The sequence below is a fragment of the Alligator mississippiensis genome, chromosome 13 (assembly GCF_030867095.1).
Source record: "Alligator mississippiensis isolate rAllMis1 chromosome 13, rAllMis1, whole genome shotgun sequence".
NCBI classification, from domain to species: Eukaryota; Metazoa; Chordata; order Crocodylia; family Alligatoridae; genus Alligator; species Alligator mississippiensis.
In genome coordinates this window covers 18,186,204-18,203,608 of record NC_081836.1, presented here as the reverse complement: position 1 = coordinate 18,203,608, position 17,405 = coordinate 18,186,204, and the positions used below count along the sequence as shown (strand labels likewise).

The 17,405-nt window shown below is 48.0% G+C and overlaps 1 protein-coding gene across 4 annotated transcripts in view; it reads left to right on the top strand.

Annotated features, from left to right (window-relative positions):
* The window catches only part of CHD5 (chromodomain helicase DNA binding protein 5), a 56,793-nt gene that overhangs the window by 2,445 nt on the left and 36,943 nt on the right, over positions 1–17,405 (top strand). For 2 of the 4 annotated variants that reach the window (XM_059716200.1, XM_059716203.1), the window contains exons 2-5: positions 4,734–4,864; positions 15,379–15,558; positions 16,000–16,118; positions 16,649–16,887. In XM_059716200.1, the coding sequence (XP_059572183.1) occupies positions 4,734–4,864; positions 15,379–15,558; positions 16,000–16,118; positions 16,649–16,887 (669 nt within the window). The other 2 variants (XM_059716201.1, XM_019493998.2) reach the window with 2 other exon arrangements.

Below are 17,405 nucleotides of genomic sequence, written 5' to 3'. Positions count from 1 at the left end.
AAATGAGAGTGTGACTTTGCATGTGTTGGAGAGAGATGTAAGTGGAGCGGATTAGTGTAATCTAAATAAAAAACAACAACTTGTGTCCAGTGATTTCCTGTTATGGGGATTAAGGCATCAGTAATTCACCTGTTAAATCTATTGCCATTGCTGCTTTTCTCCTCCCAATTTTCAGTTCATTTACCCACAAGCTCAGTGTGCAGAATGATGGTGATTAGGGTCTGAACCCATTGTAATTGTTCTTCCTGGAAAGGTGCTTAGAATTTTGCAGATTGACACTTTTTCTATACATGCATAAGAAAACATCCCAGAGGAGTTTCCTCCATTGATGGGTACTTCTTTTCAGCTAAGAAAAACAGAAAGAAGAAATACAAGTGTGCAGCAGAGGGGGTGCAGGGTTCTCTCACTTAGCGTTTCCTATTCTAGCTGTCCTTATGTTCGTGTTGGAGGCAGTAGCAATCACAGTGCTTCCATCTTGCAGAGACACACACAGGAGTGGGGTGAGAGGAACTTGTCCTCTCTCTGCCCCTCTGGAGAAGGGCTTTAGTGTTCCCTGTCCTGGAACTTGCTTTCTTTAGCAGCAGAATCAGAGGTCGAAGAGAGGCATATAGTGTTGGTCAGGCCAGCTCAGTGATAACTTTTAAACGATCAATATTTTTGGTTGTTGTCATCTCTTTTCCAGCAGCTTTTGAATCTCAAGTGACTTCAGTTCATCAGCATGATTCAACCAGGTTCTTGGGGGACTTCCTAGTTGACTTCTGATTCCATTCCCTCATCATGTTTGGAGCCTGCCTCTGCAGATGCCTCACTTAGGCTCTGCTCAGACTGAAACTATCATATTCTGAGAGAGCCTTCACTGCTGGCTGCAGCCTTCCAGGTTGCCACTGCCAGCACGTGAGTGCAACTGTAGCAGATACTTCCATTTCCTTCAGGCTGATGAGTATGACTTGGTCAATGTTTTGTCTGTTTTCTCTTCATTTTCATTAAAAGAAAACTCACCAAAACTGAAGTCCAGAAAACTTTGGCAGTCTGACAAACTGTCCTGGAGCCAGGACCCTGGGTAGCGAGGAGGCTTCTTATGAAGTAGGGAGATATGCTTATGAAGAAGGCTTGGAGAAGGGTCACTGTTTAATTGGAAACATTGTCCATGTGTTTAAAGCAGTGGCATTGTCAGGGGCCAGGTCTCTTTTTGGGACTGGCATTGCAGCACAAGGCCTTTGCTTATCCTCAGCTTGTTTGGAGGGAAAGAAGTATCGGTGGGAGAGAACACCTGACATTGGAAAGTATGTACTCTAGAGCAGTGGTTCTCAACCTTTTTTTGTACCAGGACCCATTTGTAAACATCAGTGGCCAGTCCTGACCCAGTAAATAGTTTAAGTAGAAAACTGCCCCTTGGCCCTGCCTGTACCCCTCACGCCCAACCCACTGCCCCCAGGTCTCAGCCCCCACAGAGTGTGGGGCAGGGTTTGGGTGTGTGGGGCATGGGGGCCTGCAAGAAAGAACCTACAGTTTCCCACATTTTTTCTCCTTTAAAGGAGAATCCATTTTTAAAGTTTGTTGAACCATTTTTAAAGTGTATGCAACCCTTTCATATATTTCTGCAACCCACTTTTGGGTTGCGACCCATGGGTTGAGAAACACTGCCCTAGAGTTACCGGTGTTAGCATTGCTGACAGGCTACAGGCAGAGCATGCACAGTATTCATCCTCTGAACTCATCTGGTAGTTCCTGGCAGTTTTACTCCGGTTTAGTCCTTTGGCCCTAGTCTTGCATTTAAGCTTAAGACTCAAATTTTGTTTCTTTCAGACCCAGTAGATTCTGGCTGTGGATGAAGTGCACCTTGGGGTGAAGCATTTGTGTTCTGGTGACCCTAGTATGTAGGAGAAGCAAGTGCACCACAGAGCATTTGAGCAGAATGAGGAGAGGTTCCCTAATGCCAGGCCAGAACCTGGTGCTGGTCAATGGCTCTGGTTCTGGGCCCCTTGGTGGGCTACTGGTACTACTGGTACTGCATAGCTCTGTTCGTTGTCTAATAAATGTCACTGAGACAGCGCTAAGCTCCTTGTTTTGGCAGGGTCTTAGTGGCAGCGTTTTGAGGGTGAACAAGAAATCTGTCCAACCTAATGAGGCTGGGGCATTATTACCATATTGGTTTAGAAGTTCAGAAAGAAAATAGAGAGGTAAATCATTGATCCAGAGCTCAAGAACATGCAGTGACTTGAGAAAGCATGAGGACTCATTAGTGAGGATGTAAAGTTTGGGAAGATAATGGCAATAGAAAAATAAAAATGTGTTGCAATTAGCATCCGGGTGGCGGGTATTCAGGAGAGACATGGAAGGAGCCAAGCTGGGGGTTTGGAGTAAACTTGGGGTTCTTCATGCCAGCAGTGCTGTAGCTGACCTGCATCATCTGGGTGGTCAGTCTGTACACAAGGTCACTCCAGCACATGGAGAAGAGCAACATGTCTCTGGCAAGATATCCCCTTGCTTCTGCCATTGCTCCTTGGAGGGGGCATGTAGCTGCTGCTTCGGGGGGAGGGCCAGAGTGGAGAGAAGGAAGCAGCGCACTACCTCTCTCTCACTCTTCTTTTAATTGAATCAATTTTAATAGGCTCTATTTGGAAATCTAAATGGTGAGAGATAAAAAGCCTAATGCTTCCTAATTACCTACGAACCAAAATCAATACTAGCAGGCAGCACATTAGGGGCTTCCAGATGCTCCTGTCTCAGTAGATAGCTCTCCCCTCCAGTGAAGACCCAAGCAGGACTGTCACTGGTAAGCAGACCAACTGGCAGGGCTCTGGCTTGAGAACAGGTGATTTTGCTGCTCTCACATTATTGTATGGTGGAGCCAGGCCTCCTTTTTGACCTTACTGTAACCTCCATACTCATCCCCCTTCATCCTCAAAGAATGTTCCCAATGCCACCCTTCATGTCCTCCTTTCAGAGGGAAAAAGTAGGATCTGAGCCTCTTGCTGCACATGGGAAGTCAAGTGAGGTACCCAGAGCCTCAGAGGAAACCCATGTCTGCACGGAGGTTAGAGCCTTCAGGTTCTTAGCTTCCAGACCCGGTGCAATCTGTTTGCCAATGCCTTGTTCTGGAAGACTGCAGATGATGTGATAGCCCCGAGCCTGTGTGTGCAGCATCTCTCCTGTTGCTTTGCTCTTTTGCCCCGAACACCTGAGGTGACTGAGATACAAGAACTTTACAAACCATGCCTGCTTCCCTCTCAGCTCCTGCTATTGGAGTCTTCTTCCACTGGGATGCTGTAAGCTGCCTGGCCCATATCACCCAGTGGTTTTAGTCTGGCTGCTTGTTAGACCACATTGGCAAATCCTGTTGGACCTTCCTCTCTCCAGCCAGGGTATGGACAAGTGTCTGCCTTCATATGAATGGAAACTGGAGCACTCAGGATAATGGCCACAATGGCCACTAATCCCTTGACTGACTTGTTTGTAACTCCAACCTCTGGTATAGGATCATAGGAAAGTAGGACTGAAAGGGACCTCACGAGGTCATCTAGTCCAGTGGTTCTCAACCTTTTTTGTACGAAGACCCATTTATAAACACCAATGGCCAGTCCCAACCCTGTGCCCCTCACTCCCAACCCACTTTCCTCCAACCCCAGGCCCCAGCTCCATAGTGTGTGGGGCAGGGGATGGGTGTATGGGGCAAGGTGGGGTTTGTGTGGGGCCCGGGGGCCCCAAGCAGCCCCTTGCAAGTTGGAACTCTTTACAACCTACAAGGAAACAGCCATCATTTCCTACATTTTTCTCTTTCAAAAGAGAATCCATTTTTAAAGTTTGTTCGTGACCCTTTTATATATTCTTGTGACCCACTTCTGGGTCATGACCTACAGATTGAGAAATGCTGATCTAGTCCAGCTCCCTGCTCAACACAGGATCATCTCTGACTAAGCCATCACAGCCAAGTGTCTGTCTAACCTGCTTTGCTTCTGAAAGTTTCCAAGGATGGAGTTTCTCTAACTAGCCTGTTCCAGTGCCTGACCACTCTCACAGTCAGAAAGTTCCTCCTAAATTCCCCTCCTGAAGCTTGAGGTCATTGTTCCTAGTCCTGTCCCCTATGATCAAAGAGAAAAGCCCATCTCCATCCTCTTTATAATCACCTTTTAAGTATTTGAAGAACTTATCAAATCCCTTCTCAGTCTTCTCTTCTCCAGGCTAAATCACCCTAGATCTTTCAGCTTTTCCTCATAAGTCTTGCCTCTGAGGCCCTTAATTTTTATTTTTTTTTGCCCTGTGCTGAAATTTTTCCAAACTGTCCACATCTTTCTTGAAGTGTGAGGCCCAAAAGTGAATGCAGCACTTCAGGTGCCGTTGAGGTGTGCAGTTTGCTGTACTTGGCTGTTCACCATCTAGATGAGCACAGCCAGTCATTTGAATATATGTATATTAAGCAGTAGCAAGTGTAATGCTGAGCATGGGGTGCAGGAATCAAGGGGTAAAAACTGTCAATCATGGAAAATTGCATTTTTAAGTGTTCCCTGAGCATTTAGCAGCTTCATGGGAATTGCCTGTGAGGCACTCAATGCTGCTGGAGTTCAGAAAGGCTGTTTGTGCATTTGGACCTCTCTCTTACGTCACTCATGCTCAGGTGAAACCATATTGTGTCCTTACAGAGTTGTTCACCCAGCATTTTGGGGAGTGAAGGTGAATCCAATGTATTGCGCACGTGTGCAAGAAAGCTGGTAACCTCTCTATTTTGTCCCCAGAAGAAGAGGATGGGGTCCTGGAGGGCCTGGAGGAGTTTTATCCAGAGGAGCCAGTGATTGCACAAAAGAAAAAGAAATCCAAGAAGCTTAAGGAAAGCAAGGCTTCCAAAGTGAAGCGGAGGAAGAAAGAGGTAAGACCTTGTGCTTTGGAAAGAGGCTAACTCACTGTGGCTGGGTTCTGCTGAGGGGTGGCCATCTTGGGAGGGTGATTCTGCCTTCTCCATCGAAGACTTTGGAGTCCAGGGATGGGTAAGATCTGGGCACCTGAGTAGCAGATGCTGGCTCATATTTGCACAGGCATTTCTGAAATGTGGCTGGGCTTCATCTAAGTGGCTGGAACTGTGTACATGCCAAACCTGGCAGCCAAAGACATAAAAAAGGGGAAGATTCACTGAGGGCTTTGCTTAGAAAACTTTCCATCAGTAGATTGAGTCTGAGCTATTTTGTGTTGAACCTTTCTTCCCAGCGAGTTCAGCTGAGGAAAAAGAAGTTGCCTTTGGGATAGGACCAGGCAACATGGTTTTCCACATGGGGCATTCCTCTGCAATGATTCCTAGGGGGCCAGCATTTGCCTATGGCTGCCTCTGGACCCCAGTCCCAGGGCCGTCTCAGGGAGCAGGCAGCAGCAGATAAGACAGGAGGAGCTGTTCCTGTAGCTGCCCAGAGCTGTGTTGGCATACTCCCTCGTGTGCTTCATGTGTTCACTTCAGGTGCTGGAGGGATGAATAGCCTGGCTGGAGCAGGACTGTGCTAAGAGTGTCTGGTGTGAAGTGCTGTGCAGGCAGGGAGGGACCAGCATCACAAATTTGTGCCTTTTCAAGGAAATCACTTCTGAGACAGAGTCACTTAAAGTACCTAGCTGGCAGTGGCTGCAGTTTTTCACTCCCACTGCACTCTAGCTACTTGGCCTTAGTGGGTGATGCCCAGCAACTGTAGACAGGGCTAGCTAGCTTGTTTTGCTGGGAATTTGATTGCTCAATGCTTCCAGCACAGAGCCAGAGAGCCAGGACCTCCTGCTGACCCTGGTCCCATGGCTGGCTCCTATCCTCTGCCCAGTAGTGCATATATATCATCTCACTGCCCTGCAAGCCCCTCCTAAGCTACTTCCCCACTGCCAGCTGCTCAGAGGGCTTTGTTGTAAGGATTGTGGGAAGGGTGCTTTGCCTCACCACATCCCAAGGACCTGCAGAGCATGTTCCAAGCCCTGCACTGCAGTTTCAAGGGACAGCAGGTTGGTCTATTAGCAATCTATTAGCTCCATCTGGTGCAGTTGCTTAACTTCCCACTGGGGAGCTGCATCTCTGCACCAGCTGGCACAGCTGGAGGCAGGTCCTGATGTGGATGAAGCACTGGCAGAGGTTTGCCACTTTGTTCGTTCTTCCTCGAGGCCTGTGGGTATATAATGTAAAGTGAGGCTGGTGCACCTGCCACATGGTGAGCAGGCATAGTGGCTGGACTAGGGTTGTACATTTATCCATTGTAAGGGTCAGTCATGTTTTCAAATGCACATGTGTGTGGATGTTCCCTTTGGTATTGTGCGATTACAATCCCTGCCACCAAGTGAGGTACTTTGTGTGACTGTGGTGTAATGACAGACAAGGAGAGGGTGTGAATGGCTGCATGTTGGCCTTGCAGCTTCTCTTCCCTGTGATTTTGGAGACCTGTTCATTCTTCTAGGTTCGCTTCTCATGTTGGAGCATGTGTACAATAAATGGTATTGCCTGTCCCTCACTTTGCCAGCTGTCCAAGGTAATGCACTGCCTGTCACACACAGCTGGCAAAGTGAGGGACCGTCCCCCTCATCTTGCACAGTCTATAACAGATACTTGGATGGCAATTAGGCCTTGCAAGTGAAGTGAATTGTGAGCATGAGGGGAATGATTCCTGGTATCTGCCATGCCTAGACGTTACTGGTGAGCAGACCCAATGGGGAGAGGAAGCTTTGCAAACAGGCTTCTGCATTCATGATTCAAGGATTTATAGTATCCCATTTAAAGAGACATTGTGCAATGATCCTTCTTAATGATGCTTATAAGAGCCATTTCCTAAGTGACCCCCGCAACATGGTGGCCAGGACCTGGTTCGTCAGCATAGCTCCTGGTAGATATAGCAAGGGATATTATGGTAATGTCCTTATCTGTTTGTAAGAGCCCTCCTGCCAGGCATGCACGCACTGCAATGCAGCACCTCATTTACAGTTCGTCCCTGGTGGGAGACAGTAAATCTTCCTAGCACACACTGTACTAAGCATGTTAGCTATAGGTTGTATCTTTGGAGGAGGAAATGCAAAGCAGTGTGTTGGGAATGTGACCTGGGTGGCTTGAGAGGAACCAGTGTGCTCTGGGTGGTTAGAAAGGCGTGCTGTGCCTTTCCAGGGCAGCATGCAGGGGGGAGGAGAAGCAAAGCAGCTGAGTGAGGGGTGTGCATTGTTTTCAGGGTGGGGCACTTGACCGGGCTCTGTCCAAGTTTGATAGCAAGTCAAAGTTTGGGTGAAGCATCTCTGTGAAGCCTGTGCCATCCAGGGGGTGCACCTGCTCCTCAAAGCCTTGCATTGCAGCTGCCTGTCTTCAGCTGCAGGGACTCCTCCCATCATTGCACCCAGTGCTTGGAGGCCATCCGGCTAAGAAGCCACGTAGGACTCTCAGTCTGTGCTTCCTGAGCTGAAGGTGCTGCCCCTGTAGCATTGCCACTAGACCCTGAAGAGGGCCTGTGCTCTCTCCAGACTCCAGTGCAGGGAGATGAGGGCCCCTTTCTGCTGTGGGTGTCGGAGAATGGAACTGCTGAGTACACATGGCCTTGTGCCAAGTTCATCTGTGCTGTGCTGCCAAACACCCCAACTGCCTTGGATCATTCAGAGGTGGTGGCACAGGGATTTGGGGAGGCCTGCAGGGCAGTGGGAAGGGTCTTTGTTTAGTCTTCCAGGGGAAGAGGGGTTGCTGCTTCAGTCAGGGTGATGGATGAGAAGGATGCAGGCAGTATGAGGTAACTGTGCTATGCTCTGAATCATCACTTGGGAGCCCAAAGGAGAGGAATTAGGAAGGCCAGAACATATTAGATAGGGAGAAAAGAAAAAGGGTAACTGCAGGCAGCTCTGTGTTGCTTGGGGTCAGTGGCTGGCCCGTGCCTCAGAGAGTGCAAGGCTCTTCACTGAACCTGGCTAGGCTGGTGCTAGGCCCCAAAGCAATGGACACCTTCTCCTTGAGTCACAGTGGCTACACTACACCCAGGCCATGAGGATGGAAATAGTGTCACCCTATTTTAGAGGAGGCTGCTGTGCTACAGTTTCATGATGCACAACTGCTATCCTCCTAGAGGGAGTCAGTCCACGATGGAGAGGATGGGGAGCTTCAGGGAGGTGCAGAGAAAGGCAGGCAAGGGAAAAAGAATGGCACAACCCTAAGGAGAAGGGGTATGTGCAGTCCTATGTCTTTTACTACAAAGAGCACTCAAGTACTTGCTCCCACTGGGCTGGCAATGGAGGCAACTGCATATCCAGCTACTGCTGGTTAAGGCCTCAGCTGGTGGCATGCACATGAGGCCAGGCATCTCTCTTGCATTTCAGTGCTTTCCCTTTGCCCACATGGATGATTTGGTTCTTCCCTGTTTGCTACTTCCCTACTGGTCTGTGCAGTTCAATGGGTTTCCTCCCCATCAGGTATAAATGGGTGGGTGATGCTCTCCCCAGGTCCTGTGAAGAACAGCTTGCAGATCAGGCAGCAAAATGTTGAGACAGTGACCCAAAAAAATCACCATGATAGCTCTCTGTTTTATGAATGAAAGTAATGATTGCAGCAGCCCAGCTCATGGCCACTGAGAAACACCAGTGTCTGTGTGGACATGGGTTCTGTCTATGATGTAAGAGGCATGGGGCTCAGATGGATCCAGGATCTCTCCAGTCAAGAGGCTTCCATTGCCATTGGGAGTGAGAAACATGCTGCTGGAGTGAGTGATGGGAGACGCTCTGCCCACTGGTCTGGGCCAGGCATAGTCAGAACCATCATTCCGGTGCACAAGTCTTTCCTTCATATCAATCTGTAGTAATTAACATGTTTGTTCCTACCCTGTTAGTGCCATCCCTTCTGTTGCACGGTGCTGGACCACATGGGTAACAAAGCACCCAGGACTGCATTGTTCTACCATGGTTCACCAGAAGCAGGATGTCTAGTGCATTGCAAAGCTGCTGTGGGGACTCTGGGACAGGGTCCAAATCTAGGGCCCAGTCTGAGTGGGATGGGCAGTCCAGAGTGTGTTGGACTGTGTTTGGTAGGGTCCAGTGCTTGGGCAGACTCTATGGCAGGGTTGGGCTAGAGTGAGCAAGTTTTTAGAGGTTTTTTGTTTGCTTAGGAAACCTCTTCACTTTTGTGCTTATGAAAGGTGTGTACTGAGGGAATTAGCCCTCGGGTTCATTCCTGTGCATCCTCACTCTCTTGAGTGTGTGCTGTCACTCTGGGCTGGAGCCACTACATCCAGAGAGGCTGTGGCCTTCTCTGCTCTTGGCCTGCCTGCTAAGGCTGCCCATGTCAGGGTTTGGGGGTGGGTGTGGACACGGGAGAAACAGTTAACAGAAATCATTGCCATGGTGCCTCTCATGAGGGGTTCACCTGTTCAACAGAAGACTTGGCAGTGTTCTGCAACTTGTTACCCAAAGGCTGCATTTGAAAGAGATGATTTTGGCCTGCTGCTGCCTTGGGCTGAATTGAAGCCAGTGACCCAAAGGTGAGCAGCACAATTCTGAGCATGTTTCACTCTTCAGAACTCCCTGGAGGGGCTGGTCCAGCAGTTGGAAGCCAAAGAGTCCAAGGCATTTTAAATGCAGGTAACTTTCAGTATTACCACCCCTAGTCTGAGGAAATTCTACTGAATGTATGGAAATGGGTATCTCTCCTGAAGCTGTTGCCTTTGCAAGGTAATCCTTGTTGTCTGGTGCTGCATGGCTTGGCCTTTGCTCATCTGAAATGCAGATGATGAGTTTCAAGAAACCCTTGAAGATGAAGCAGATGAAATACAAATGCTTGATAGCATTCTTGGTCCTGGCAGGTCAGAAACTACAGGTTTCTTTTCTGAAGTGGGGGAGGGGTGTCACACATGTGAATCCAGAACAGCTGGCAATTTCCCCATCCCTTTTATTGCCAAACTTACTGTAAATGATGCTGTTCTCTTCCAGTCATCCACACCATTCCCTCTGGGGTGCATAAGAGGTGATTGTCTAGACAAGGTAGCACATTAAATTGCTTTTGCAACTGGCTGGAGCCTAACAAGCTGTTTATTTAAAGAGCATGGATTCAATCCTGGCTTTTATGGCCCAGAAGCCTTTGGGAAAGAGCTGCAGTCCAGGGAACACACCATTTCTTTTTCAGTCAGGGTAATATTCATTCTTTGCTTGCTACAGAGATAGCACAAAGCCAGGCTCAGGTTATCAAAATTTTTTGTTGCTGTTGCTTAAGTCAATTTGATTTTTATAATATTTCTGTTGTTTCTCTTTAACGAATCATCTACAGCATTTTCATTCAGTCTGATTGTTTTATTTTAATGTCCGCTGCCTGATGCTACTAAGCAGAAGGGACACAAGGAGCAATCTGCAAAGTGCAGCATGTGCATTGTCTGACTGCCTTGTGGAAAGAAGGGAAATAAAAAAATTTGGTGACTCCGTGCTGCAGTTTTTTAACTCCTTGTGTGGGTGTTGCTAATACAGTCTGATTTTTTTGGCTCACTTAGAACTTGACCAACATCCCTTGAAAGCCTCTGGGAAGTTGGCCCTTGACTAAAATAGCAATGAGTCAGGCTTCTCATGGGATTTGGAAAGGCACTGTGGGGCAGCAACATGAATGCTCAGAGAACCCTGAACTGGGACATCTTCCTTTATGTTAGATTACTGATTGCTGCTTGGTGATGGGACCTTTCCCTTCTTAATAAAGGTGTTAGAGGGACTTGGTTGTGGGTATGCCAGGCTCTTTGCAGGGTGGTATATGTGTCCTCATGTGTTCTGGTAGATGCTTTTTACATTCATTTCCCCTGAAAACTTGCTGGGTAGGGGGAGGTTATTTTTGTGGGTTTTTTGAGCAACTTTTTCTCTTTGACCCAAGCATTTTCCAAGGAACATTGTTAGATTTTGGTGCTCCAGGAATTAATTGGCATCTGCTGCATTGCAAAGCTGTGCCAGCGATACTCGCTGAAGACCCACTAGTGGAATTGATGCACTGAGTTCCGAGAAATCTATTTACATAAAATAACCAGCCTGCAGTTTGAACCTGAGCGTATGCAGATGAAGGTCCTTGTCAGACACCGAGGCAGAGAGAGAGGGGATTTCAACCTGTACTGCAGCAGTTACCATGGCAACCAATTATTCGGTGCTAAATTATAACTGTTTATAACCCTGGCAAAAGGGAAGGCTGGAGATTTTTTAAAATAAAAAATCCCCAGCCCTGGCTCCTGGACACAGCTGTGTTCCTAGAGGTGTAGAAAGCTTGATTTTTGTGTGCTTTATCCACTATGATGATCCATCTGCTGGTAATGTAAGACAGGTTGTGAATGCCCCAAGATGGATGAGCTGGGACAGAATGAACTGGGGGCAGCACATGCTTCCAGCTGGTTGGCTGGTGCTTGCATTCAGGCAGCTGGGGGCTGTGCTCTGCCTGGCTAGGCAGTCAGGAAATGAAAAAGTGATGGGGGCCAGTATGCCAGCCTGAAATGGTCTTGGTCTAAGGCTGTGCTGGACACTTAGAGCACAACCACCTTCTGTTCATTAAGATGCAAAGCCCTAGGAGTGAAGGGTCAGGAATGTGGCTGAGTACATTGCATCTGTCATCCAGTGCAATGTCTCAAGCCTGGCAGCGGTGTGTTCTAACTTCCAACAATGTACCGTGTGCATTGGGTCCCTTCTCTGCAGTATCCAGGCTCCTCTTGGCTTTAATTGGGTCATCCTAGCAGTGCCCTCGGGGAAGAATCCTGGTGATCAGGTGGTGATCACAGACATGGAAATGACCTGCACAATTGCAGTGGGAATAGCGTGCCTCAATTCCTCTCCAACAGTCTGCCTGCAGGGCTCTGGACAATGCCACTTGGGAAGCCTGTGGCAGAACAGAGAGCTGAGCCCAGCTCACCCAAGTCCCAGGTTGACTCATTGTGCTGTCTTTCCTCTCTCTCCTCCATTTGCTTGTGAGGCCTCATTTGCTGTGCACTGGTGAATGTGAAATCACAGCTGTCTGCCACTTTTGGGGCTGATTTGCACCCTCCACCTAGATGTCCATGGCACTGTAGTGCTCCTCTTGCTGTTCCAGTGTGAGGCCCTTTCCCAGATGCAGTCTGCTGATGGGCTGCAAGGCAATGCAAACTATCCTATGACTTTGTAACAAAATAGCTGTCTGGCTAAAGAGAGAAATAAGTTGTTTCCTGCACTTCCCCCAACATCTGGGAAAGGCCAGTTTCTGAATGAGAATGTTGCTGAGTGAGGTCTTCCCTGGGAGTGGTGGGAGTGGTATCATGCAGTTGCAGTGAGAGATCTGATATGAGGAAACACCATGTGGATGCGTGGGTGGTTGATAACCGACTAGCTTCCTGCTCAGAAGTGTGACTTGGAACCCATTGAGCTAGGTATGTTTTCCTCTGCCATCTAGCTGGTAGTTGTAGACTGGTCTTGGCAAGGAGGTGTTCATGGAAAACCATTACTCATGTCAGCTGAGAGACCAAGGACTGATGGATGGGTATGGAGGATGTAATGACATTTTTCCTGTGGCAGTAGGGTTCCCCCCCCACGGGTTGAGGCCTGTTGGCAAATTCAGGGATGTATGTGTATGGCTAATGCCTGAGGGGTTTAGAAGAGGTGGGGTGTTACTATCATACCGGATTCAGGTTCACATTTTGTAGGAAGAATCTGCTTCGCTAAATGTAGTGGCTGAAGCCTCCCTTGCCAGAACAAGGGGCAGACCAAGGGAACTTTATGGCCAGCCTGCGTTGTCTTTATTCTTCACGTCAGAACTTGCTGCCTCTGGATAATGTTTCCTATACACCAAATATTTTATTCACAGTTTTCTGTGAGTCTCTCACCATTTCCAACAATCTTTTTCCCAGCAAACCTCCAAGGAAATATTAGCCTATCCTGCTTCTTCAGCTTAATCATTTCTTCTGACCCAGCTGTAAACCAAGGGGCTCACCTCCATTATTTAATATCAATGACAGTGATAGAGAAGAGACAGAGAAGTAAAATATAGGTAAGGAAGAACTATGAGACTGCACTGCCAGTGCAGACAGTAATCTCCAAGTTTCCATGTGTGGCCTGCCAGGACCAGTCTGCTTAATTGTAGACTTTCTCAGATGTTAAATCTGTAAAGGGAAAGTGTCCCAGCCTAGCACAGCCCATGCAGGCCACCTGCTCCTCTCCAGAGTGGGGAGCCTGGGCCAGTGGGCTGCCAGCAGCTAGAGGGACTGGCATTTATGGGGCTGGTTGGAAATGTCTCAGTGAAACACTCATTGTTGAGAAGGCTGGTTCACTGAATCTGTTTTGCTGCACTGGCTGCTGCTTTGCCTGGGGTTACAGCCAGGTGCCAGGACCTTGGGCAGGGCAGGCTGGCTCCCTAGGGCTTCCTGCTGTGCGCGCCTGCCCTTTGTGCTGGCCTTGGTGCTGAAAGTCGTGGTTCTTTGCAGCTGTCCTGCATGCACCAGGCCTGTGTGGCTAATGCATTGGGACAAGGCTTGCCTTTCATGTGACTGGACCTAGTTCTCCCAGGATTGCAAGTGACTGCAGACCCAGTCCAGTGCCCCAGGGCTGCACCTGTCTGGTGGGCCTCATGCTCAGTGCAGCAGGACACTGTGATCCATGTGCTGGCAAAGAGCCTGCTCTTCAGATCCCTCAGTCTGAGGCTCCTTGGAGAGCTAAGTGAGAAGTCCCTCTGCCAGGGGCATCAGGGGCATTTCTGCCTTGGTGCGCTTTGGGCTTGAGCAGTTTGTACAGACCTAGTTGAGGTGACTCAGTTCTGTGGCTGAGTTTGGAGGAGTCCTCCCCACCCAGGCACTGAAGTGCAGACAAATCATAGCTTCTCTCAGAATCACCCTGTACCCTCAGCCCTTGTTGACATCTGCTGTCTCCTCCATTACTTTTGGGGTTCCTGTAGCTCACAGCAGCTTCCCAGTTCTCTGCTCAGGGGAACTCCTTGTGGCTTTTATGGGCAGTGCATGCTCCTGGCTTAATCGCTTGGAGAAGGTTGGGTGGGTCTATCCCAGGTGTGGGAAATAGGGCCATACTTGGCTAAGACTGACTATCCAAAAATGTTGGGCAATGAGAATCACAACTGTGTCAGGCATCAGGTTTGCCTCAGTGCTGCCAACCCAGAGCAATTGAGGATTATGAGTCATGCCCCTACAATCATGGGCATGCAGTAATATCATGAGGGGTATTTTTTACTTTTTTGAATTAACGACGGTGTCTAGATGCTGGCTTTTAAGTCTTTAGTTTGCATGCAAGTCACATTTTCAAGCTTTTCCCTATAATCATGGGGGCTAGTTACTTTTGAATACATGCAGAATCTATAATTTGCTTTATCACTTGATTCTATTACTGCAAGTCATATACAGCTGGAGAGAAGAAACAGATGAACAGAATCTGTGTCTGATAATCTAACAGATGGGCACATGACTGAAGAAATCCTGTCTTTCTCAGTTCCTACAGTTGCTTATATATTCATATTGCTGTAAAGGAATGCCATTTTATTCACAAGAAGACACAAACTAATACAAACACAAGGCAGAACTTCATGAAGTACCTTGCGTTATATCAATCAGAAATGTTGCCTAACTTGAAATTTTAGGATCTCTTTAGAAAAGTAATTAGCTGTCTTTGGTTAGATGTGGTGTTCTGTTTAATGTATAATTAACTTTTGATCTATACATGCTTTTGAGGCCCATTGCTTGTTGCCAATCTCGATCTCTTTTATGCAACCACTTGTCTTAGTAATATCTGTTTTCTGCTTTGCTGTAGTAGTGGGGTTCTCTAAAGAAAATGCATATATATTCATCATAAGAGAATGGCTGAATAAACATTACTGTACAAAACTTTAGCAAAACATTTCTCCCCTTATGCTCCACAACATGTGTGTGCTGTAAAACCATGAGGTGCCACTTTATAATATACAGTGGATAGGACAACTTGTTGAAAAGGCATTTCATCTAGACTGCATTGTCTCCTATTGTATTTACTTAGAGACAGTATGTGGGGCTCATGTCTGTAGTAGTGAGCACCTGATGTGTTCTGATATGTTTATACATGCATCATCCCTCCAATGTAAGGACTATTGAGGCCTGAGACTACACAGGTCCTTTGTGGCAGAAGCAGGAGAAGGGATGTGTGGAGTCCTTGCCCAGTGCCTTCACCCTAAGACCATGCTTCATTTGCAACCAAACTAGGAAAAAAGCAAGGGTCTTACTGTTTGTGTCTCCTTCTACCAGAACCTTCTATGTTAAGTTGCACAGCTGTTGCTGTTTCCTTAGTTGTTTCTGATGTTGCTGTCTTCATGGATTAGCTGATTTTGACTTTGCAGGAATAAGTGAATCTGCCAAAATCTAAGTTTGGCCATCTCTTTGCAGGAGGGATTTGTGGGAGGGAGCTCAGGCTGGGAGATCCTGCATCTTCCTTCACTGGTACTTTCTGTTTTAGGGCAGCAATGATGAAATGTCTGAAAATGAAGAGGACATGGAAGATAAGTCAGAGAGTGAAGGCAGCGATTACTCCCCCAACAAAAAGAAGAAGAAAAAGCTCAAGGAAAAGAAAGAGAAAAAAGCCAAACGGAAAAAGAAAGATGAGGAGGAGGAAGATAACGAGGACGGAGGACTAAAGGTACCTGAGATTAGGTGCCAGGGTCTGGAGCGCCTGTGTCGCATTGTTTCTGAGAACAGGAACTTTTGTGCAAGTCACCATCTCTCTGACCACAGGTGCAGGCTGGGGCCAAAGTAGCCTCATTCCAGGTCCCTTATGGTAAGGAAAACCAAACTGAGTTGTTTTTTTTTACCTGGTGCTTTATTCTGCACTTGCTAGGGGGAGTTTAGCTTGCCAGCCTTGACTCCTATTTCTGACCTAAGGGCCTAATCCTTTAAGGTGGTGAGGGTCCTCTCCTGGAGAACAGCTTGGGGGACTTTGCATCTTGTAAGATTGGTCCCTGGTAGGACTTTTTGAAAGGCAGACATTCTCTTTGGCAAAGAGATTTGAGATTCTAGAATTTGAGTTAATTCTGAATTACAGCAGTATGAATTTACATTCAACATGGTTCTTAATCTGCAGGAGCCCAAGAGCTCAGCCCAGCTCATGGACGAATGGGGCCTGGATGATGTTGATTATATTTTCTCGGAAGAGGACTACCACACGCTGACTAATTACAAGGCATTCAGTCAGTTTCTCAGGTAGGGGAGGAAGGGGTGGAGCACTGTGTGTATGAATGGGGATCAGTGTGGGCCCTGGGGTTTTGGAACTGCCACATGGAGCTGTGATAAAGGTGGAGCAGTGTGTTGGAACCCTGCTGGAGCACAAAGCTAGCCAGCTGGAATGAGAGGGCAGGGCCTGAACCTCCGCAGGAACGATGAGCCCATGCCCATTCTGTGGGGTACTTTCTACTATAGACCTAAGATGAGGCTCTAGTGGAGGGGTGATTCCCAGAAGCCTCTTGCTTTACAGAAATTAAGTGATATTACTACAGTGCTTAGGTGGATCCAGGGGGTGGGGGTGCAGTGGTGCACACCTGCCTCCTGAGGACAGCTCTGGTCCTAGCTGCTCTCAGTGCAGCTGGTTCTAACATCTCATCTCAACTCATTTCATGAGCCAGCTGTAGTTTTGGTAGAGACTCGGCACAGCCCTTAGCATGTGATAGGTTAAAACAACCATGTGCCAGGGAGGCTCTGCTAACCCCAGGTTGTATCCCTCCTTGCTTCTCTAGGCCCTTAATTGCCAAGAAGAACCCCAAGATTCCTATGTCCAAGATGATGACAGTTCTTGGTGCCAAATGGCGGGAGTTCAGTGCCAACAACCCGTTCAAGGGCAGTTCAGCAGCTGCAGCAGCAGCAGCAGTGGCTGCAGCAGTGGAGACAGTTGCCATTGCACCCCCGCTCTCTGTCAGCCCTCCCCAGGCTCCCCCACCCCCAGCTATCAGGAAGGCCAAGACCAAGGAAGGCAAAGGTAAGGGGCCAAACAAGTGTGGACAGCTTGAGTGGATGTTACCATGAGATGTCTAGACCTTGCTTGACTAGCTCAAGAGTGGGGGTTCTGCCTGGTAAGTGAGTGAGAAACCTAAGCCATGCCTTCAGGCTTAATCAAGCGCCACTAGTTGGTATCTCTGATGGACTACAGTTCGTTGTGTCATGACAGCAGGCCCTTGGGAGATGCAGGGTGTCTTACTGCTTGTGATTTTATTTCATTATCCTGATGACTGATGTATTTAAAATGCAATCCTTCTGATGTCTGTGCCAAGCAGGATCCCAGTGTGCTCCAGTGGCAATCACTAGTGAACCCACACAGCTCCCCTGGGAGCCTGGTTTTCAAGCTAGACACCTACCGCAGAGCAGAAGGAGTATTGTGATGCGTTCTTCGTGACATGGGCAAACTGCAGCCCTTGGGTGGAACTCAAATGGCTGGGCAGGGTCGGGGTTCTCACATAAAGGCATTAAAAGGGAAGTCCCTCTGAGAACGCCAAAGGA